This window comes from Malaclemys terrapin, chromosome 23 (genome assembly GCF_027887155.1).
Source record: "Malaclemys terrapin pileata isolate rMalTer1 chromosome 23, rMalTer1.hap1, whole genome shotgun sequence".
Taxonomy (NCBI): Eukaryota; Metazoa; Chordata; order Testudines; family Emydidae; genus Malaclemys; species Malaclemys terrapin.
Window position 1 is genome coordinate 7,955,352 of NC_071527.1, and position 23,460 is coordinate 7,978,811.

At 41.7% G+C, this 23,460-nt stretch overlaps 1 protein-coding gene across 2 annotated transcripts in view; it reads right to left on the reverse strand.

Moving 5' to 3' along the window:
- CBX5 (chromobox 5) overlaps nucleotides 1-23,460 on the reverse strand; it is a 68,111-nt gene that overhangs the window by 17,722 nt on the left and 26,929 nt on the right. For both annotated transcript variants that reach the window (XM_054012367.1, XM_054012368.1), the window contains exons 2-4: nucleotides 7,301-7,479; nucleotides 5,959-6,145; nucleotides 980-1,077 (exon numbers count right to left, since the gene is read on the reverse strand). In XM_054012367.1, the coding sequence (XP_053868342.1) occupies nucleotides 980-1,077; nucleotides 5,959-6,145; nucleotides 7,301-7,479 (464 nt within the window). The remainder of the gene's footprint in view (nucleotides 1-979; nucleotides 1,078-5,958; nucleotides 6,146-7,300; nucleotides 7,480-23,460) is intronic.

A 23,460-nucleotide genomic window follows, 5' to 3' on the forward strand; every position in this document is an offset into this window, starting at 1 on the left:
GTATCCACCCCTCACCAGGGAGCTATCTGCCTCTCCCATCTACCAACATTTTGCCATCTTCATCTCGTGAGATCACTTGCAGTTTCCACCTCTGTTCCATAAACATAGTCCATTTATATAGGATACTTCTTTGCACATCTTCTTCCTTGAGTATCACCATCCCTGAAACCTGTGGAACACGCTTTTGGTATGAAAGCTGAGCATCAGCCACGGAGTCACTGTGGGAAGTACAAGACTCTGCCTGCTGATGAGAGGGAACTGAGGGAATCTGTTTCTGTCCTGCTGGGTTTCAGGGAAGCCAAAGCAGAGCCAGGGCTCACTCTGTGCTGGACTCTGGGCCAATGAGGCCATGTGCCATGAGCCAGGGAACTACTTATGGCAGGGCTGGGAACTGGAGCAGGCAAGCGAAACAAAGCTGCAGCCTTCTCCTGCCTAGCAAAGCTGCAGGATTGCTGCGCATGAAGCTCCCAGCTCTTTGTCTTTGCAGAGGGTGGGGGAGGGGCCACTGGCTTCCTGCTGCGGGGGGGCCCAGTAAGATGCCAACCCAGCTGAGAAAAGCAAAGGAACCAACAGAGCCAAATGGGAATCTCTTTCAAAGGATTTCCTGTGTGCTGTCACTTGTGGGGGGAGGAGAGGGGGAGCAGAGCTGGAAACTGCGTAGTTGCTGGTTCCAGCAGGCAGCTTGAACTCTGTTGTGTTCTGGGACAGAGGAGCAAGCCCCAGAACCAGTGAACACCAGGTCAGTGGCACAGCAGAGGTAAAACCTAAGACAGGAGGGGCAAGCCTGAATGAGGGAGAATGAAGCCACACAAAAGAAAGTGGAGCTGCCTAGCTGCCCTAGTCCTGTTTACTACAGTGGCTCACTTGGGACCATTCCTTCCCTGGGTGTGTTAGAAGAGAGCACAGATCAGAAAACCACCCAAGCTACTAATCTGAAAAGGGGGAGGGGGGGAAGAGGGGGGTGACACCCCAGACTTACCATTTCATTAAGAACATTAAATCTCCACAGGAGTCTGTGGCACCGATGATCTTTTCTGGCTCTAATCCTCTTTCAAAGCCCCTGGCAATATCGTTGCTCTGGCAAGGATAGAATGGGATGAAAAAAAAAATTATAACGATTTATATTATCTTTGGCCATTTCTTTACATCCTGACAATTTAGAACGAAGCAGGCTTAAAAGGGCATCGGCAACCCTCTGACATGTAGAAATATGGTGGGGTTATAAACAGATGGCTAGACTCCTTAGCTTCTCCATGTGGTTATTTGGAATCTACAATTCATGAGTCAATAGAATCAATAATAATGAACATGGAGAGAGGGGAAAACAAGGAAATCCATAAAGACAAGCCACTACTTTAGTGAAGTCAGTTTAAATTTACAGCTGGTGAGAAGTCCTGGATTGATAACAGACATCCGCAAAGATCAAAGTCTGCTCTCCCCAGAAGAGGTATAGTTCTGGCTGCAGTGATGCTAGCTTCTCAAGCCTACCACCAACTCCAAAGGAAGAGGAGAGTCTGAGTCTGTCCATGAGGTCTCTGGGCTGAGGCTGCCAACAATGGGACAATTGGTGCATTTTTACTGACAGTTTGAGATGGGGCTTGTGAGCGCGGGAGAGAGGCAGGGGTGACGCAGCTCCTTGCACATACCATCTGATGGCTGTTAGGTGGCCTGACAGCTTTCAGTCACCACAGGCCATAATGCCTGGGGCAAGGTTTCTCTATTTCATTGCAGCAGCACACGGTATTCTCAGATACGCATGTTTGCTGCTTGCCATGCTGTACAACAGATGCTGCTATGCAGATCAAGAGGCAAACAAAGAGACAGTCACCTTGGCTTTGGATGCACTAAAAACATTTGTCAAATGAAAAAACGTTCAGAGGGTAATGAGAGAATACAGACCCAAGCGAAAACTGGCTACTTCACTAGTGACTGGGAGACTCGCTGGGAATGCACCAATTTCATGAATCAGTAAACCAATAAAATACAAAAAAAATCTAAGCTACTGCATCACAATTTGCACTGCAATTTGGAGACAACAGGTGTTTAGTTTTTATATTAGAGATAGGTCTAAACCAGGGATCGGCAGCCTCTGGCACACAGCCTGCCAGGGTAAGCACCCTGGCGGGCCGGGCCGGTTTGTTTACCTGCCACGTCCGCAGTTTCGACCGATCCAGGCCAATGGGGGTGGCGGGAAGTGGCGGCCACCACATCCCTCAGCCCGTGCCAAAGGTTGCTGATCCCTGGTCTATACCAAAAGTACAGACCTAAACACTATGCAACTTTACAAGAGTTTGGGTCTGGATGAGAACTTTGTGGCTTGAACTCATCACTATCTTCAGCTGCAATACTACAGTGTTGAGGCTAATCAGCACCCAAACAACTGCCTTTGAGAACAATGGCAGCTGGACACTTTTGAAAGTCTTTCCACTTCATTTAGCTGCCTAAAGAGGAGCTGAACACATTCAAAAATATATGTTTGACCCCACTCAGCAGTGCTCAGTGCTTTCTAAAAATCTATCCCTAAACATTCTCGGGCATATTTGGTTAAAACAGGGAAGTCTTATCAGTGACAGCTCAGCTACTAGATCGAGCCGAGATGTGGAGGGAAGAAGAGCATTTTCGGGGGAAAAAAAGATGTGTACCTCTAGGATGTTTTACTGCAGGTGCCACACAAGAGATCACATGGTCTGAGGGGCACAGCTTAAAAACAAATCATATTTCTGTTTGAAATAGTGGCCCTATTATTATTACATACAATAACGGATTACCATCGCTGAAAGATTAGAGGGGGAAAAGATTCCCAAGAGTATATTTTGTGCATTTCACAACACTTTGTGTATCATCAGTTTCACCTACAATTACCCAACTTTCCCTTTTGTCTTTTACACAAGAAAGGAGAGGAAAAACATTTTTTAGAAAGTGTGAATAAACCACAGAAATGGGCAGGGGACTTGGGGACAGATGCATTATCTCAAACTACTTTCCATTCTTTTTTTAAATTATATAGATTTCAAAACAATGTCCTTTGTAACAATGATTAAGAAATATCTGCTATTCCTTTTTTGCCCCCAGAAGATGTATGCAAGTCTCCAGCCTTTTAATGCTCGATCATGGACTATCAAGGCTGATGTAACACAGCAGGGGAGACTCCAGTTTCAGATACATGGCAATTGCCATGAAAAGTACTGGTGGGTGCAAATATGGCATGGATTTTTAAGACCCATTCCAGTATGTGCTGATATTTGCATCATCTCTATGGGAAACTTTGCCAAGCTAGAACATTGGAATCAGAAGACAAGACCTCTCGAGGTCCCTTCCAGTCCTATAATCTATGATTCTATGATTCTATGCTTCAGCTAAGCTGCAGAAATCAAACTGCTCATTTTACTGGTGGAAAGCTTTAGTTCCAAACTTTAAATAGGATACATAATGGGTTATAAAACTGTAATCCCTACACACAAAGAGTAACCTTCTGGATATGAAATATATGACCTTATTACCCCTTATGATTTCATTACCAGCAGACAGTAGCAATGCGGGTTTGACTCTCCAATGACTTAGCCATAACTTTGTACAGACACAGTTGTAAAGGGCAGGGCATTTTTTCAAATAAGGTTGTAAAAAAAGCAACGAGAAGACAGATCTGCAGGAGATTTTCTTCAGGAAAGGAAAATCTGGGACATAAAATGTTGCTCAATGGTTCCTCATTTATATAACATTCCATATATTAGTCTCTTCCACAAAGACGGGCTTTAATAACCCATCTTCTCATGCTTTGTGCATTGGACAGTGAATTCTGCACATCTGGGAAACTTATTTTATTTTTTTAAAGGGAGTCAACATTTTTATTTTATACTTCAGCCAACAAGGCCCCCTTGCCCTCATCATAATTGAGTATCAAGGTGCTTGCAGTGCCAGTAATTTAACCAACAGGCATCATTACCTCCAGCATCCTGTCTGGATTTCCTACATTTTCAAAGCCATGTCTGGGGATTTACTTTCAATGCCCCATTGGCTTTTAATGGTGGTTAAAAGTCTGTGCAGTACTTTGAAACACAGAGCTCCTGTTTTAAGAGAAAGCACCATGTTTCTCCAGCTCTGTTGTATTCCTTGATTTCCTTTCCTCTCTTGACCATGAAAGGTCCACCCCACCACCTCTGCAATCTGGTTAAGTAGGGCTACATGATACTCTCTCTATAGCTGCTTGACCTTCCCCAGTTTCCCTGGGCATTACTGTCCATCAGCCTATACTGTAGTTCTGGCCTCCAGAGTTTGAAAATTAAATGGTTGGGTTTCTTTAAATATTTGCTAACAGATTAAAAAGGCCTGTCAGTCTTTTGTAATCATCACAGCTATGAATAGCGCTTTGCCTCAACAAGACTAAGCCCATGACCTCCATAAAACTTACTCTGGTTTCCCAGGTCTACTTAAAGGTATAAAGTTTGGGAGTGATATCTGGCCACATTGAAATCAATGGGAGTTTTGCCACTGATTGCAAGGAAGCCAGGATTTCACCTCTGACCTTTGAAGCCCTTACTAGCTAGACTCATCTTGGAAAATGTATTTCCCTCAGTGACGTATCATGGCAGTTATTGGCTGGTACAGATGACAGAGTCCATGGCCAAACGCTCAGGAGCCAGAGCTGTCACAGTGGAGATCTGTACAACACCCAGCTGTGTGTATCAGGAGGAGACAATGTCTTGCCAACTGCACAAAGAGATGCATCTTTCAGGAGTTGCTGCAACAACTCTCGAAAGAGAAGAGCAGAAGAGCCCAGCAGCATTCCAGTGGGAGACAGCAATCAATAACGAAAGCAAGGGAAGGGCAGAGGAGATGGGTCCTACTTTGCACAGAAGTTGCTGGGAATCCTAACTATGCCAGACCTTTTAGATATTCAAATTTATTTGGACTCAAGATAGTTAATGTAGCCTCTTAGGGCTTGTCTACATTACCCGCTGAATCGACGGGCAGCGATCGATGCAGCGGGGGTCAAATTATCGCGTCTAGTCTAGATGCGATAAATTGACCGCTAAGCGCTCTCCTGTCGACTCCCGTACTCCACCAGGGCGAGAGGCGCAGGCGGAGTTGATGGGAGAGCATTAGCCGTCGGGGGACTTACTGCAGTGAAGACACCGCAGTAAGTAGATCTAAGTACGTCGACTTCAGCTATGTTATTCACGTAGCTGAAGTTGCGTAACTTAGATCGATCCCCCCCCACAGTGTAGATCAGGCCATAGTAACTACACATAGTACAATAAATAAATACAAATTTTAAATTGACACTACAACAAACAGATAGAAATGTAAAAAAACCCCAAGATTAACTTTTCCCTAAAATCTGCTCCTAGATATGGCAGTGAATGAATGCTTGAGAAACATTTATGAGCAGCAAGAGCAGGCATTTTACTGATGCATCTTCTCTAGAGCCCCAAATAATTGCTGCAGACTGGGACATACAGGAAAGCCTCTTGCTTTAGGCACGTATTGTTTTAAGGCAAGTTCTACTTTAAAACACTTAGTTTATGTCAAGCTTAAATCAGCATTTAAAGTCTCTTTCTTCAGTCAAACAATAAACTGTATTTCTTGTGTCCTAGCTTACTGCAGTTTCCTCCTTGTTTGTTTATTAATTTTTATTATATTTAAGACCCTAATTATTTTTAGTGATTCCATTTTTTGGAGTCAGAGGCAGCATTTAGTTCATCCTATTCTAGTGCAGCTTTCCTGAAAGTGGTACAAAGCTGGCAGACTGAAGCACAGCCAAACTGAGGTGTTGCTCTATGCCAGTTTGCCTAACAGAATACACCCTCTTGACTCTTTCGTTTTTAAAATTCTCTCATGTAATTTTTAGGAGGTTGCAGGTAGGAGATGGTTTCCACCAGCACAGATCAATATAGTCTGTGCAGAACAGAGCTAGAAGCTTGTGGCACAATGGGGTGAAGGAAAATCCTGCAAGCTCACCTCCCTCTTCTTTTTGGTTTTGATGTCCTCGGCGCTGTTGGAGAGGCTGGATTTCCTCTTTGTGCTTTCGGATTTCTCTCTTGATTTATTGTTCTCACCCTCCTTCATTTTTTTATATTTTTTCATAAACTCAGAAATCAGCTCGGGGCAGTCCAGATTCTTCTCGGGTTCCCAAGTGTTGTGTTCCCTGCCATGGAAAAGATGGGCAACAACAATTAAAACAGAGGTGGAGAAGTTTTAATGTTGCCATCCAAAGATCATAGACATTGACCTACTCTAAGGCAAAGAAAGTTAGTTGTTAGCAAAGGTTTTAAGCTGGGTTCCCCATTTCCTTTGGGAGCCCAGACATCTGCAGTATCAATACTTTAGACATCCTTGCACTTCATGAACACAGATTGCCATGTTGCTAAGTGACTCATAAGGTGAAGGTTTCAAAATGAAGCATAATCTCAGACTAACAGGAGACAGAGAATGCATTTGATTATTCTAGAATCACCTGGAAGTCTGCAGCGCTCTTCCCTGCAGTGGTAATGGAGGTCATTATCTTGAGTGAAGACATATGGATAAACCAGGTTTGACTAAACAAGGTTCTACCAGATTTTCTTTGCAAATACATACTTCCCAATCCCTCCCCCCAGGACTTTCCTTTCTGATCATCTGTGTTAAATGTCCTCCCCACCCCCACAAAGCAGTGTGCATCCATTTAAACATCCCATGCCAAGATATAAACCTTGCACATTTTCAGTCATGGCTGTGCTTCATGGTTGACTACTAGATTCCCCAAGGATCTGGCCAAAAGCCATGACAAACACAGAGGACACACAACCTGCAAAAAGTTTCCCCATTGGGGCAGATTAAGAGGAAGTTAAGGGGGAGATTTTTTTTTAAAAGGCACTTCAAGTATCCCTCTTCTAAACAGCCATTTACCCAAGCTGCAGTTAATAGCATCTCCACAATAAGTCTAGACAATAACTGCTCAGGTGCACCTTCACCCGCGAATCAGTCACTGGTGCTCAAGTGAGGAGGAAGACTATAGACGAGAGTGCTGGTGAACAACTCAAGTGGAACTACCAACTCCATGAAGTGAGAGAGGGAACGCAGACGCCAAAGGGAAAGTAACTTTTGCCAGTGTTTCACAACCCACTTATGATCCCAGGCCCTCTCCTCGTGACCCACTCATTTAAATGGATGCACGCCACTCTTATCTGGAGTGAAGAAGGCAAGCTCCACCCATGAAGGTGTTTAGGAAAGCTTGAATGAGGGCAGCGAAGGTCAAATTTGAAGCACTGCCTGGAGCGCTGCTAAAGAAGATAGCCCAAGTCAGAAGGAAAGTTGGACTTACTCAGAGAATCCTTTCCACTTGAGAAGATACTCCACTTGACCCTTCACAACACGCCTGTCTAGCACCTTCTCCACAACATACTCCTCCTCATCTTCAGAGGACGAACTATCTGCTGTCCTCTTGGTTTTCTTTCCCATAGCGCAGGAAGTTCCACCTAATGCACCAAGGCCACCCAATTCCTGCAAATCGGAAGTGAAATGTTGTTAATTGTTGGCACTGATGCAGGCTTCAGCACTGCTCCCAGCCAAGGTATTGCCCACCCATTTGGGACCCTCTAAGGTTTCTCCAACTCTTGTCACTAAAGTGCCGATCCTGCAGAGAGATCCATGGGCAGAGCTCACTGCAGGATCAGGGCTTAAAAGGCCACTATAAACAGAAGGAGAAGAATGAGCGTGAACAAGACTATAGGCCTGTCATTTAAGGACTTGACAAAGTGACTTTGTCCAGAATTGCAAGATTCTTGAAGCGAGTTGGTATTTCCAGTTGAGCTGTTGATCACAGCTAAACTGATCCATTTTAATCTGCGGAAGACCTGTCTACCCTGGGCTGGATGCAGAGTTCAGTAAATAAATATATTCTGTGGATTTGCACAGCAGGAATGCCCCCATCTAGAACTACAAGTACAACCACATCTGGGGACCCAGTTACAACAATGGGGCCTACCTATGCGAGGGACATTTTTATAGAAATTCTGAACACCAGTCCAGCACCACAAGGGTTAGCAATGTTGGAAGCCACAGCACGGATGAGAAAGCGTTATCATATGGTGTTAAATGCCAGTGGTCTGTCTACATTAGGGCTTCCAGCAGCAGTGGAGCTGAATGTTCGCAATGGTGGGATTTTTTTTTTTTTTAAACAGTTTCCTCCACGTAGAGAGGGCTTGACTGTTCTTGAACCAATGCTACAACCATTGCCTTTACAGATACCAATGGATATAATCGCCTTATCCTCCTCGGAAGGCAAATATTATCCCTGTTTTGCAGAGGAGAGAAAACGAGGCTCAGAGAGTTTGAAATCATGACTATGTTAAAAGACTAGACCACGTCACCCTATATTGAAAGATCCAGATGCGATTTAACTAGGTTGCATCCTCATGTAAAGGAAACAATTGGACTGGGGTAACACAGACAGGACCTTAAACTGTGAGCCTCAGTTTCTCCTCTCTGCAAACCAGGGATAATACTTAGCTATCTCCCAAGTGAAGTTAAATTAATCAGTATTTGAGATCTTTAAATGAAAACTGCTATGCAAGTATTATTAAAAGAGCTGAACAGAGATCATTACTTTCCAAAACATACGTGGGTCAGAAACAAGGAAAAGTTCAGCCCCAAACTAGAATTCAAGTGATTGAGAAATAAAAACGGGCTCTTTCAATCTTGACTATCACTTTACTACTGTGACATTATTGAGCTGTAGCCATTAAAGACAGGTATTCATGGGACAATAGTTAAAGTTCTGTCAATGTTAGATATAAAATGGCATTTTTCCAGGAATTTATAACTTGGCAATTAAAACCATTCCAGACTGAAACATGGGGTTATGAGGTTTCGGTCCCAGAGTGAAGTTTTAGACAAAAATTAATAAAGGCAGAGGAATCAATTACACCATTTGAGGTACAAAAGTGAAAAAAGTTGTTAGAGCAGATTTGTGCTCCTATAACTTACTCTGCTTCCAGTTTAACAAGTCTAACAAATTATTAGTGCATAAACCTTGTGTGGTCCAACTGCATTGGGTATTAAGTTTTATTTTATTTTTAAATTACAGATCCCCTGTAATATAAAAGTCCGCCATTGTACATATACAGAACAGTCATTGCTGCACGTGGGATAACTAATTAGAAAAAGGGTCCCAGTTTAAAATGTTGACTTTTCAACAGTATTTCTTTGTTCACAGGCTTACCAAACTGGGAACCTTTCCAAGCTCTGAGATAAATACATATTTTTATAACCTCAGTTGTTGTTTCTTTAAAAGAGGAATTCAACAACCTACCCTCACGCCCCCGAACAGGCAGCGTGTGATTTAGACAGAAACCAGGAAATTCCAAGTTAAAGCAGACTCCCAGTTCTTAACTTGGAATTTCCTGGCTTGTGTCAGTTTAGGCCACACAGCTAATGTTCATTAAACAGTTGTGCATTTAGTCCTATGAAGCACTAGTATACCGTACTTCTGGCTCAGGAGTGGATGTATAGGCTGCCTGAGGGCAGAAAAAGCAAATGGACAGAGCCTGAAACAAGCCAATCACCAACAGACCCAATTTAATTGCACTATTTCACTGGGAGCATGAACAGGAATCCTAACCTGGTTGCTGCATCAACAGAATTGCTAACTACACATGCAGAATCTTTTATTGATGGTGAGGCTGATCCACAATGAACCTAATTTTCTTCTCAGATCTCAACAGGAGTTCGCTGAGCCTTTTTACTTGTAAAACTGAGCATATCAGTTCATGTGCCAGACACACACAAAAAGACTCATTTCTACACAGTCTATTTTCAAAGTAGAATAACACGTTAAAAGCATTTTTAACGGTGTTATGCCCCATTCACACAGCTCACTGTACATGTTTTAACACACTAAGGGCTTTTCTACACTTAATGTTACGGCGGCACAGCTGCAGTATAAGTAATCCACCTCCCTGAGAGGTGGTTGCTAGGTTGATGTAAGAACTCTTCAGTCGACCTAACCATATCTACAAAAGGACTTAGGTTGTCTTAACAACGCCACCGATGTAGTTAAACCAACCTAATTTTCTAGTGTAGACCAGGCCTAATTCTATACACAAGGAAGTTCTAACACAAAGACGGAGTCTCGGAATAACTACTTTCACATGCCAAAGTCTGGCCTTTCCTGGAGAGAAGGGGGGGGGGGGGGGAGATACTTAGGGCTTGTCTACACTTGAAATGCTACAGCGCTGTAGCGCTTCAAGTGTAGACACTCCTTATGCTGATGGGAGGAGTTCTCCACTCAGTGTAAGTAATACACCTCCCTGAGAGGCAGCAGCTCGGTAAATGGAAGAATGTTTGTGTCAACCTAGCGCTGTCTACACAGGGACTTCGTTGGCTTAACATCCCTGAACGACATCGTTTTCTAGTTTAGGCCAGGCCTTATTCTTTAACTTGCTTTACTTTAACTGCAACTAAACTGCTCTAGAAACAATCCCTCCCCCAGAATTATTCAAAAGCACGGTGATTTAATTAAGGGTTACAGCTCTGTACCGGTGCACCTGCACCACTGTAGTACTTCAGTGAAGACGCTACTACACCGACGGGAGAGCTTCTCCTGTCCACATAGTTATCCACCTCTACGATAGGCAGTAGCTATGTCAATGGAGAAAGCCCTCTTGTCAACATAGTGCTGTCTACACCAGGGGTCGGCAACCTTTCAGAAGTGGTGTGCCAAGTCTTCACTTATTCACTCTAATTTAAGGTTTCGCGTGCCAGTAATACATTTAAACGTTTTTAGAAGGTCTCTCTGTAAGCCTATAATATATAACTAAACTATTGTTGTATGTAAAGTAAATAAGGTTTTTAAAATATTTAAGAAGCTTCATTTAAAATTACATTAAAATGCAGAGCCCCCTGGACCGGTGGCCAGGACCCAGGCAGTGCGAGTGCCACTGAAAATCAGCTTGCGTGCCGCCTTCGGCATGCGTGCCATAGGTTGCCTACCCCTGGTCTATACTGAGGGTTAGATGGTATAACTAGGTTGCTCAGCAGTGTGGATTTTTTCACTCCCCTGAGCAATGTAGCTATACCAATGTAAGTTTGTAGACCAGACCTCAGTGTGTCCAGGTGGTGACTGTATGTGGTTACAATCCTACACTCACCTTAACTACGCTTTCTGCTGAAGCCTATAGTCATGTGTAACATCTGTTGTTCTGTCAGGTTATCATTTGGCTGAGGCCATGTTAGCTAGCTGGTAAGCAGCCTGTTGCTCACCCCCACCTCAGCGTTGGCATGTGCTGCAGTTTGAGAGCTCAATTCTGCAGAGTATCAAGCACCACAGAGTTAAAGGCGCTCTCAGCTCCTTGCAAGATAAGGCTCAGAAGAGAGTGCATATATTAACTCCCTGAAAGAGATCACTGCTCTAGCGTTACCTGCCTGAAAACATAAGAACGGCCCTACTGGGTCAGACCAAAGGTCCATCTAGCCCAGGATCCTGTCTTCTGACAGTGGCCAGTGCCAGGTGCTCCAGAGGGAATGAACAGAACAGGTAATCATCAAGTGATCCATCCCCTGTTGCTCATTCCCAGCTTCTGGCAAACAGAGGCTAGGGACACCATCCTGGCTAATTCCCATTGATGAACCTTATCCTATATGAATTTCTCTAGTTCTTTTTTGAACCCTGTTATGGTCTTGGCCTTCACAACATCCTCTGGCAAGGAGTTCCACAGGTTGACTGTGCATTGTATGAAGAAATACTTCCTTTTATTTCATTTAAACCTGCTGCCTATTAATTTCATTTCGTGAACCCTAGTTCAGAACCTCAGAAAGCTTGGGGATTACATGTTTTCAACATCTCATTTTAATCCAGAATGTAAAGAACCACAAAATTAGCAGACTCAATGTAGATTGATTTTAAAACAAGTCACTGTAGAAGTTTTATGGAAGCCTATCTGGCATCTGTTATTACAGGCAAAACCTATTTAAGATATGCTTTGCTATTATATTACAAAACTAGGTTATAGAAACGTATGCTAGAGTATTAAGAGGAAACAAATCTGTACTCCTACTTTAAAAGAACAAAGGGGAAGAGGAAAAAAATGCCATAAAGTGTAGTTGGTTGCGCTGTGATACCATGGTAATGGGCATCCTGTACATACCTAAAAGTGGGTAATTTATTAAGTTAATAACTTTGTGAAATCACATGTACAAGACCACCCACTAAGGTCCCTCTGCTAAAGTGCAACTGCTCCAGGTTTCGAAACAGCTCCACACCCAGTGTCTACCCAATGTGCTGAGCTCTTTTGAAAATTTGGCCATTTATTTTCATGTCTTAATGGGAGCTCTGAGCTCTTTTCAATGTCAGGCTCAGTTTCTTGTAAACATTATAAAATAGGAATGGGGGCTGCAGCAACTCAAGACACAAATGTCAACTCCAGATGCAACTCAGATCCAGAGAGAGAGACAGACACACAGACAACTAGTGGGATTTTCATAGAATCATAGAATATCAGGGTTGGAAGGGACCTCAAGAGGTATCTAGTCCAACCCCCTGCTCAAAGCAGGACCAATCCCCAGACAGATTTTTGCCCCAGATTCCTAAATGGCCCCCTCAAGGATTGAACTCACAACCCTGGGTTTAGCAGGCCAATGCTCAAACCACTGAGCTATCCCTCCCCTTGTATATGTCTACAACACCTGGACATCTTGTGAACCAGCACAACCACCTTTCAATTTTGGAGTGTTAAGTACTGCTACTAGAGAATCCATTGACAGTCTTTTTCTAAAGGCAGACATCTCTAATCTTCCTGTAAGGGAGGAAGATGGACAAAATTAAACAGTTGGAAACCTGTAGAAGTTTTATGGAAGCCTATGTGGCATCTGTTATTACAGGCAATACAGGGACAGTATTTACAATACTTCGGTAATACACCTCTACCCTGATATAACACGAATTCGGATATAACGCGGTAAAGCAGTGCTCCAGGGGGGCGGGGCTTCGCACTCCGGCGGATCAAAGCAAGTTCGATATAATGCGGTTTCACCTATAACACAGTAAGATTTTTTGGCTCCCGAGGACAGCGTTATATCGGGGTAGAGATGTACTGCAAAATAAACTAGTAAAAAAAAGTGTTTGTAACACAAAGCTAAAGGTTAAGAGTATCCAAAACAAAATATGCATTTCCTATGCCACTGTTGTCTATCAAGTTTGGTTAAGTTGTTTCTGGTAGCACCCACAAAGTGCTAGATGCTGCACAAAGACAAAACACGATATGGTCCTTGTAAGGATTTCAAAGCACGTAATAATCCTTAAGCATCCCAGTATCTCCAGGATGGAAGTGGTAATTATCCTGATAAATCACTCAACCTCCAAAAAACCCTACACTTGTCACTTCTAGAAGTGGGGGGAGGAGGGGGGGGAAGGGTGAAATCTAATCTCTCTCTACACACTACATGCTGGAAATGGCTTTCAAAACCTTGATCTAACAAAATCATGTCCAGCAAGCATAGTTCATAGTCCTAGTTGAATTGAGGTTGAATTTGGTTAAGAAAACCATTCAAGACTAGGTCATTGCAGAGCCTCAAATGATTTTCAAGGAGAATCTGTTAACATGTTAAAATTCTAGTGAAGACAACGCAGCTGTAGTTTTAATAGATTACCTGGTCAAGATAATCCCTCAGGATCACAGCTAATACGCATCCAGACAAGATCTATGTTATCTGTGTAGACTGTAAACTCTTGGGGCACAGACCTGTCTTCTTACAGTATATAAAGCACATAGTATATTTTGGACATAACAAAGGAATCTTTGCTAACTAGCTGCAGTTTGAAAAAGCATTAAATACCACATGTTCCTTAACCCATGATCATTAAAGAGTTGCATGTTTAGAGAACTGGGACTTGTCATAATCATTCATAGATTCCAAGGCCAAAAGGGAATATTGTGATCATCTGGTCTGACCTCCTGTATAACACAAGCTACAGAACTTCCCCCAAAATAATTCGTAGAGCAGATCATTTAGAAAAACATCCAGTTTAGATTTTAAAAAAGGTCATGATGGAGAATCCACCACAACCCTTGGTAAATTGTTCCAATGGTTAATTATTCTCACTGTTAAAAATGTTATGCATTAATTCCAGTCTGAATTTGTCTAGCTTCGACTTCCAGCCATTAGATAGTGTTGCACCTTTTTCTGCTATACTGAAGAGCCCATTATTAATTAGTTGTTCGCCATGTAGGTAATTACAGATTGTAATCAAGTCACCCATAACCTTCTCTTTGTTAAGCGAAGTAGATTGAGCTCCTTGAGGCTATCACTATAAGGCAGGTTTTCTAATCCTTTAAATCATTCTTTTGGCTCTTCTCTGAACCCCCTCCATTTTATCAACTTCCTTCTTGAATTGTGGACACTAGAACTGGATACTGTATTCCAGAATATATCTACCAACGTGATATATGCCATCATGTGCCAGCAATGCCCCTCTGCCATGTACATTGGCCAAACTGGACAGTCTCTACGCAAAAGAATAAATGGACACAAATCTGATATCAGGAATCATAACATTCAAAAACCAGTGGGAGAACACTTCAACCTCTCTAATCACTCAGTGACAGACTTGAAGGTGTCAGTTTTGCAACAAAAAAAACTTCAAAAACAGAATCCAAAGAGAGACTGCTGAACTCGAATTAATATGCAAATTAGACACAATTAACTTAGGTCTAAACAGAGACTGGGAATGGTTGGGTCATTACACTAATTGAATTCCCCCCCCCCCCCCCATTAAGTTCTCCTCACACCTTCTATGGGTCATCTCGATTATCACTTCAAAGTTTTTTCTTCTGCTGCTACTGATAGCTCATCTCAATTGATTGGCCTCTTACAATTGGTATGCGTACTTCCACCTTTTCATGTTCTCTGTATGTATAAATATCTTCTGTCTGTGTGTTTCACTCTATGCATCTGAAGAAGTGAGCTGTAGCCCACGAAAGCTTATGCTAAAATAAATTTGTTAGTCTCTTAAGGTGTCACAAGTACTCCTGTTCTTTTTGTGTATTCCAGAAGTGGCCGGTCCAAAGCCAAATACAGAGGTAATATGACCTAACCACCCCTACTTAAGATTCTCCTGTTTATACATTCATGGACTGTATTTAGCTCTTCTGGCATCACACTGGGAGCTTGTGTTCAGCTGCTTATCCACCATGCCCCCCAAATCAAAAGTTTTGTTTATTTAAGCAAAATAAGCAGTCATGGGATAAGAGGGAAGGTTCTCTCTTGGATTGGTAACTGGTTAAAAGATAGGAAACAAAGAGTAGGAATAAATGGTCAGTTTTCAGAATGGAGAGAGGTAAATAGTGGTGTCCCCCAGGGATCTGTACTGGGCCCAGTCCTATTTAACATATTCATAAATGATCTGGAAAAAGGGGTAAACAGTGAGGTGGCAAAACTTGCAGATGATACAAAACTATTCAAGATAGTTAAATCCCAGGCAGACTGCAAAGAGCTACAAAAGGATCTCACAAAACTGGGTGACTGGGCAACAAAATGGCAGATGAAATTTAATGTTTATAAATGCAAATTAATGCACATTGGAAAACATAATCCTAACTATACATATACAACGATGGGGTCTAAATTAGCTGTTACCACTCAAGAAAGAGATCTTGCAGTCATTGTGGAGAGTTCTCTGAAATCATCCACTCAATGTGCACCGGCAGTCAAAAAAAGCAAACAGGATGTTGGGAATCATCAAGAAAGGGATAGATCATAAGACAGAAAATATCATATTGCCTCTATATAAATCCATGGTAGGCCCACACCTTGAACACTGCGTGCAGATGTGGTCGCCCCATCTCAAAAAAGATATATTGGAATTGGAAAAGGTTCAGAAAAGGGCAACAGAAATTATTAGGGGTATCAAACAGCTTCCGTATGAGGAGAGATTAATAAGACTGGGACTTTTCAGCTTGGAAAAGAGGCGACTAAGGGGGGATATGATAGAGGTCTATAAAATCATGAGTGGTGTAGAGAAAGTAAATAAGGAAGTGTTATTTACTCCTTCTCATAATACAAGAACAAGGGGCCACCAAATGAAATTAACAGGTAGCAGGTTTAAAACTAACACAAAAAAGTATTTTTTCACGCAACACACTGTCAACCTCTGGAACTCCTTGCTAGAGGGTGTTGTGAAGGCCAATACTATAACGGGATTCAAAAGGAAGCTAGACAGATTCATGGAAGATAGGTCCATCAATGGCTATTAGCCAGGATGGGCAGGAATGGTGTCCCTAGCCTCTGTTTGCCAGAAGCTGGGATTGCGTGACAGAGCATGGATCACTTGATGATAACCTGTCTGTTCATTCCCTTTGGGGCACCTGCCATTGGTCACTGACAGAGGATAGGATACTGAGCTTGATGGACCTTTGGTCTGACCCAGTATGGCGGTTCTTATGTTCTTAAGTCTTTTGCAGTGTCACTGCTTCCCAGTATACATTCCCCCATTGTGTAAGTATGGCCTATGTTCTTTGTTCAAAGATTTACATTTAGCCATATTAAAATGCACACCGTTTGCTTGCACCCAGCTTACCAAGCAACCCAGATCGCTCTGTATCAGTGACCTGTCCTCTTCATTATTTACCTTCCTCCTATTTTTGTGTCATCTGCAAACTTTTATCATTGACTATTTTATGTTTTCTTCCAGGTCATTAACAGAAATGTTACATAGGGTAGGGCCAAGAACCAACCCCTGTGGGACCCAGCTAGAAACACACTCTGACCAGGGACCCGTTGGTGCCAACTGGCAGAGAGTATACAGAGTCCATAGGGGGTTTTAGGGATCCCCGGGGTCTCATATCTACATAATAGTTAGCCAAAGGAGGTCATGTAAGGTCTCTACTGAGAGCCCATAGCCTGCTGGTCGTCATAATCACTTTGAAATGTATGTAAGGATATTATTTTAAAAAGTTATGCATCTACACCGAAAACTATGTTCTTAAGATATGTAAGGTAAGACAAGTCACTAGAAGATGATAAACAGGAATTGTTCAGGCAAGGGGCAGTAGACTGGCTGGTAACTGTAAGTCTATTTACATATAAGCCACCAGCTAATCAAGACAGTGAAGTTGACAAGAGATCACAAAAATCTACATGAGGGAACACATGGCAGGAAGGTGTCCTGTTGATGTCAAACATTAAAGAACTAGTCTGGTACAACAAGAGAATGCAAGGAGACACACAGGATCCTTCTCTAGGGAGAAAAGTTGAGAGTGTGACTTGTTTCATGAAAAAAGGATCAGGGCCCACCTGGCTGAAAAACACTGTTGAACAATACTACAAGACATGACAGTGATACCAGAGAAATTCCCCAGACTCCATTTTGTACAAATTGTTTGTACATTATTTATTATATTATATATGTACATTATTATTATTGTATTGTTGGACAAAGAAAATGTATGTTAAATTACAAATAGTTCAAAAAAGGTTGGAAATTGAAATGGGTTTATTAAAAGAAATTTAAAATTAACTTGTAAAACATGTATTAAAATTTAATTTGAGCAATTTACAGCCAACCATTTGCTTATCTAAATGTAACTCATAAATATGTCATGTAACAGTTTTACCCTAATTTTGCTTAAACAATTGTATGAGTGTAATATTATATTTGCAAGAACTTGTTATAAGAGTCAAAGCCAATACACACAGAGTTATGATCATTATATGTCACTTTACAAATGAAATGAAATTAAAATAAAAAAAACAGGAATGCAAGCAATTTTGCATCTATTATAGTGATCTTAATGCTTCAGATATTGGTGGTGACTGAGATGCTTATCTTAATACACTGAATGAAAAGGAAGCTTAAATGGTTGGAGAGAGCTGAAATGATTACATCCTTCTAGTGAGGCAGAATTGGGGAAGTAAGGTATTGTGCCAATGAAAAGAAACATATGCTCAGTCTCAAAAAGAGAGACTTGAGCCAACTTTGGACAAAGCCAAACACCCACCGAACTCACTAGTAGGTGATGGCTAGATATAGAAATAGCATCAAACTATTAAGGAAGGAACTGATATATCAGAGAAATTCCCCAGTCTCCATTTTGTATCCCTAGCTTCCATTTAAAATAAGCAAGAGTCACTCCACCATTAGAAACTGCAGGTCACATAGCAATAAAAATACAGATGCTCCCCAACTTACGCAAGTGTTCCGTTCCGGAACGCCTTGCGCAAGACGAATTTTGCGTAAATCGGGAACTTATACCCGATGATTACGCAAAAAAAAGGGTTACGGAACTTTTTCCGTAAGCGCGGATTTGCGTAAGTCGGGTTTGCGTAACGCAGGGAGTGTCTGTAGAATTGACAGGAAAACCAAAGTAGGGGAACAGTCAGTAGATCCTAACACTGAGGTAATCAACGGTTGCAGGCTAAAAACAGACCTGGCGGTTTGGAATGTGGGCAGTTGTCATGTGCAAGAATGATTTGACAGGAAGATATTAGAAGAAGTGTCTAGAAAGTTCTGACACGACAGTATAAAAAAAGTCAGTGTGTCAGTGAGCAGCCGGAGGGTTAGGAGCTGCCAGTAAAGCACCAGCAGCAGGGCAGTAGCAGAGGGAGTCCTGCCCTGCCACTGGAACGCAGAGACACAGACTGGGGCACAGAGGAAGGAAAGAGAGACCTGAGGAGAAGGCAGCCAAGTCAGCAGACAGAGTAAGCCTGTCAGTTATAATCATAGCATAGTACAGTATAGTGTTATTGTACATATGGGTGTGCTTTGGTTAATAAAGGTGTATGAATGTGTGTAAGTTGTAAAAGGAATGTATATTTGTAAGATTTAAGGAACATTTAAGAGCTGCTGTCAGTGTCCTGCAAAAGACTGGCCATCTGAAGCAGGGCACAGACACTTAGAATGATCTCAAACTGTATGTTATTATGGTTTGGGGTGCTCTCTAACTTGCAAGGGATTTGTGTTTTATATTATTATTGTATTAGGGACTGTTATTTGCACTAATAAAAAGGTGCCTTGTTTTGGTAAAAACACTATTTTAGGTTAATAGTTTATTTCTCAGAAGGCTGTATCCATGTCCTCTGGGAAATTCCTTAGTCACCCTGGAGACCCATACCTGAGGAAACAGGTTGAGGAGCACATGTGTGTGGTTTTAAGGGAAAATCTTTTAGGAGATATTTAAATTCACCTCTCTTGAGGGAACTCTTGGTAAACCCAGGTGTGGGTAATAGGTTAGCTATTCTGGAGATACCCTGAAAACAGATTTAGGGTAACAACGGTAACTAGTTAAGTAAGTTAGGTTCTAGAATGCGTGTTATGCTTTTATTTTACATGTAACCATTTATTTCCAATATTTCTACTTGCTATCATTTCAATTTCTACTCTTCGTTAAATACACTTTTTCTTGTTTTCATTATAGACATACCTAAGAGCTGTGTGTTAAACGGAGCGATGATCCTGAGGTGAAATTCATAAACTAATGCATGCTGCTCCCAAAGGAGCTGTGAATTCTGTGAATGTCCAGTAGACTAAGGGCTGGTCACTCCAGGGGGATGTGTGGAAGGCTTGACAGTTGGAGCATGCTTATAGCTAATCTAGAGCGAGACAGCAGGGCCTGCCTGGGGAGTGCTTGTGTTGCCCATGGCCAGTGGGGCTGGAGAGCTGACTCCCAGCAGGCAGAGACAGCAGGCTTCTGCACACTATGAGCAGGTGGTTACGAGGTACCTCACAGCCTTGGGGAGCATCACACCCTCCTGTTCAATGACAATTTGCCCTTTATTGTTACATTTTGAGACCTATTGGTTAGCCAGCTTTAGACCCATTTAACGTGTGCCATGTTCATTTTATCTTTTCCTAGGGTTTTTTTTTTTTAAATAAAAATGTCCAAGTCAAATGCCTTACAGAAGTCTAAGTATATTACAGCAATACAGTTACTTCTACCAATCAAACCTGTAATTTTAGCAAAAAAAGCTATCAAGTTAGTTTGACAGGATCTATTTTCCATTAACCCATGTTGATTGGCATTATTTATATTAGCTTCCCTTAATTCTTTATTAATTAAGTGGTGTATTAGTCACTCCATTATCTTGCTCAGGATAGATGTCAGAGGGACAGGCCTATAATTTCCTGCATCATCCTGTTTATCCTTTTTAATTACAGATGCTCCCTGGGTTACGCAAGACCCGACTTACGCAAATTCGACCTTACGCAAAAAGTTCCATAAGGTATAAATAAAATTTTTGAGTTGCGGAAAATATTGCATAGTGTACAGAAACACAAAGTCCTGTAGTGCGGTGTGCGGAGGAATACAGCGGTAGCATCTCCTACGAGGAAAGGCTTTGCGCTCTCACAGCCTCTCAGTCTCGTGTCATTTCAGTGATACTGTATTTCTGTTATTTCACCCTATTATTTCATTCAAATCATGTCTGGAAAGCGACCAAGTGATAGCAAGAGCACAGGACCAGTTCGTAAGCGAAAGAAGATTGATTTAGAGCAGAAAATGAAAATAGTGAAAAAGTATGAAAGCGGACAAAGCCTGTCGTCAATTGCTCGTGAACTCGATTTGGCTACCTCAACAGTGAAAAGTATTTTGAATGATAGTGCACGCATAAAAGAGCATGTGAAAGGCTCTGCTCCTTTAAAATCAACAGTCATAACGAAGCAGCGTACTGGTGCTATCTATGAAATGGAAAAGTTATTAACAATGTGGATGGAAGATCAGATTCAAAAACGTGTGCCGCTTAGCCTAATGATTATTCAAGCAAAGGCTAAAAGTATTTTTGATGATGTAAAGGGAAAATACAGTGACCCTAACGTAAAGTTTGTGGCTAGTCATGGGTGGTTTAATAGATTTAAACAACGTGCAAATTTTCACAATGTAAAAGTGAATGATGAGGCTGCTAGTGCTGATACAAAAGCAGCTGAAAAGTATCCCGAAGTGTTACGAAAACTTATAGAAGAATGTGGTTATACAGCACAGCAAATCTTTAACGTCGACGAAACTGGATTGTTTTGGAAAAAAATGCCAGACAGAACATACATTTCAAAAGAGGAAAAGACGATGCCAGGGTTTAAGGCTGCGAAAGATAGGCTAACACTTTTGCTTGGGGGTAATGCAGCTGGAGATTGCAAATTGAAACCGTTGCTTGTTTATCATTCAGAAAATCCCCGTGCGTTTAAAGGCATTAGCAAAGCTACCCTTCCAGTTCATTTCCGTTCAAATCGAAAGGCTTGGATCACAATGGCACTTTTCGAAGACTGGTTTATAAATTTGTTTATCCCTGAAGTGGAAAAATTCTGCAGAGAAAACGACATCCCATTCAAGATTATGCTTATCGTCGATAATGCTCCTGGACATCCTGCACATTTAGACGACTTTCATCCTAATGTAAAAGTCGTGTTTCTACCTCCTAACACGACTTCAATCCTACAGCCCATGGATCAGGGGGTCATTGCTAATTTTAAAGCCTATTATCTACGAAGAACATTTGCACAGGCAGTAGAAGCAACTGACAGAGAGTCTGGCAAGACTTTACGCGATTTTTGGAAATCATATAACATTTACCAAGCCATCATAAACATTGCTAAAGCCTGGGCAGAGGTTACCCAGGTTTGTTTGAATGCCGTATGGAAGAAAGCATGCCCACAGTTTGTACACAGCTTTAAAGGTTTCGAAAAAGACGAAACATATGAGGAGGTGGCAGATGAAATTGTGAAGCTTGCCAAGCAGCTTGAGCTGGAGGTTGATGTTGGTGATGTTGATGAGCTTATTGAATCCCATGGAGCTGAATTATCAAATGAGGATCTTATAGAATTAGAAGCAGCAAAAGTAAAGTAAAAGAGCAGACTGAAGCGGAGGATGAAGTTGAAGAAGTAGAAGAGCCACGACACTTCAACACTAAGGAGATGGCACTTGCATTCCGTGAGATTGACTCTGCAATGGCAAGGTTTGAGAAGATGGACCCCAATTCCTCACGATTCTTGAGAGTGAACAGAGGCATTGATGAAACGCTGGCCTGTTATAGACAGAAGAGAAGAAAAAGGCCACTATCAAGTCATCTCTTGATAAGTTTGTAAGGAAGGTTGAAAGGCCTGCAACGTCCACATCTCTACAGCCTTCCACCTCCAAAGCCCCCTCCAACGACCCTGATGATGTAATGTCTGTCTCCTCCTCTCCTTCCTCATCTACAAATTAAGCCCATTGTCATCCACCACCAAAATGCAGCCTTCAGCGTGCCAGGATAACAATAGGATTAAGGTAAATGCAATATTTTTGTTGTAATTGTTTGGTTTTTATGCTTGCACAATATAAGTTTCAGACTTATGTAAAATTTGGGTTACGCAAGGCTTTCCGGAATGGAATGGTTGCACAAGTCGGGGACCGTCTGTATTGGCATAACATTAGCTTTCTTGCAATCTTCTGGAAATTCCCCCATGTTCCAAGGCTTATTGAAATTAACGGTCCAGTGAGCTCTACAGGAAGCTCTTTTAAAATTCTAGGATACAAGTTATCCGGACATGCTGATTTAAAAATGTCTAACTTTAGTAGACAGCGTTTAACATCCTCCTGAGAAAGTAAACACGTCTTCATCAGATCTACAAGCCAGAAGAATAATCAAAACCCAACAACCCTAAACCTTGGTCTAGATTCATGATGCTCTCAGACCTGTTGCTAGCCTCTGCAGAATGAGACTACCCTTAACGTTTCTTTAACATTTTACTCAATTTCTCTCAGAATGTTAATTCTGAATTTCTGGATCTGCAGCATGAAAGCTAACTGTATTTGTGCACATTTACCCACCCATGCCCTTACACAAATGTCAAGAATTTTTAATTCCCAAGTTTTCCATCACTCTAACATGGACTCTTCATCTTAATAAATAAATAAATAAATAGTCACATGAAATCGCTAGATGTTAATTTAGAAATGAATCCAATTCCCTATGAAGTTAATGAAACATATTATTACACTAACTTTAATGGGAGCTGGATCAAGCCTCTCAAGAGTTTCTTATTTTTATTATTATGATTGCTATTATGAGAAAGGAGCTTGCGTGCAGTGATAAGATACAGGGATAATTCCCAAATTCAGAGCTCTGCAACCTGAGCAGCAGGTTCATCTATCAAAGTATGGATGTTTATTAGTGTGGGATTCACAACAAGGACTAGAGAGAGCTCAAACAAATATGACTAAAGTTTAATCTTCTCTAAGGAGAGGCTTCCAAATGTTTATGAAGCCCTTGACAATGTCCCTTTAATGCACAGTATAATATTGTGTCCTGGTATCACTTCAGTGTATTTGTAATACAAATTATACTTAAGCTATATTGCCTAGAACTTAGATAAATAAAACCAAAATAGTATTGAACTGTTTCCACCCCATACAACAAGGTATCCTTGGCAGCTTCTTAACCATCCATTACAATCCAAAGCAATTTCTCTCTGTAGCAATTTAAGAGCTTGTAAAAATATAATGGCCGATTATAGGCGAAACA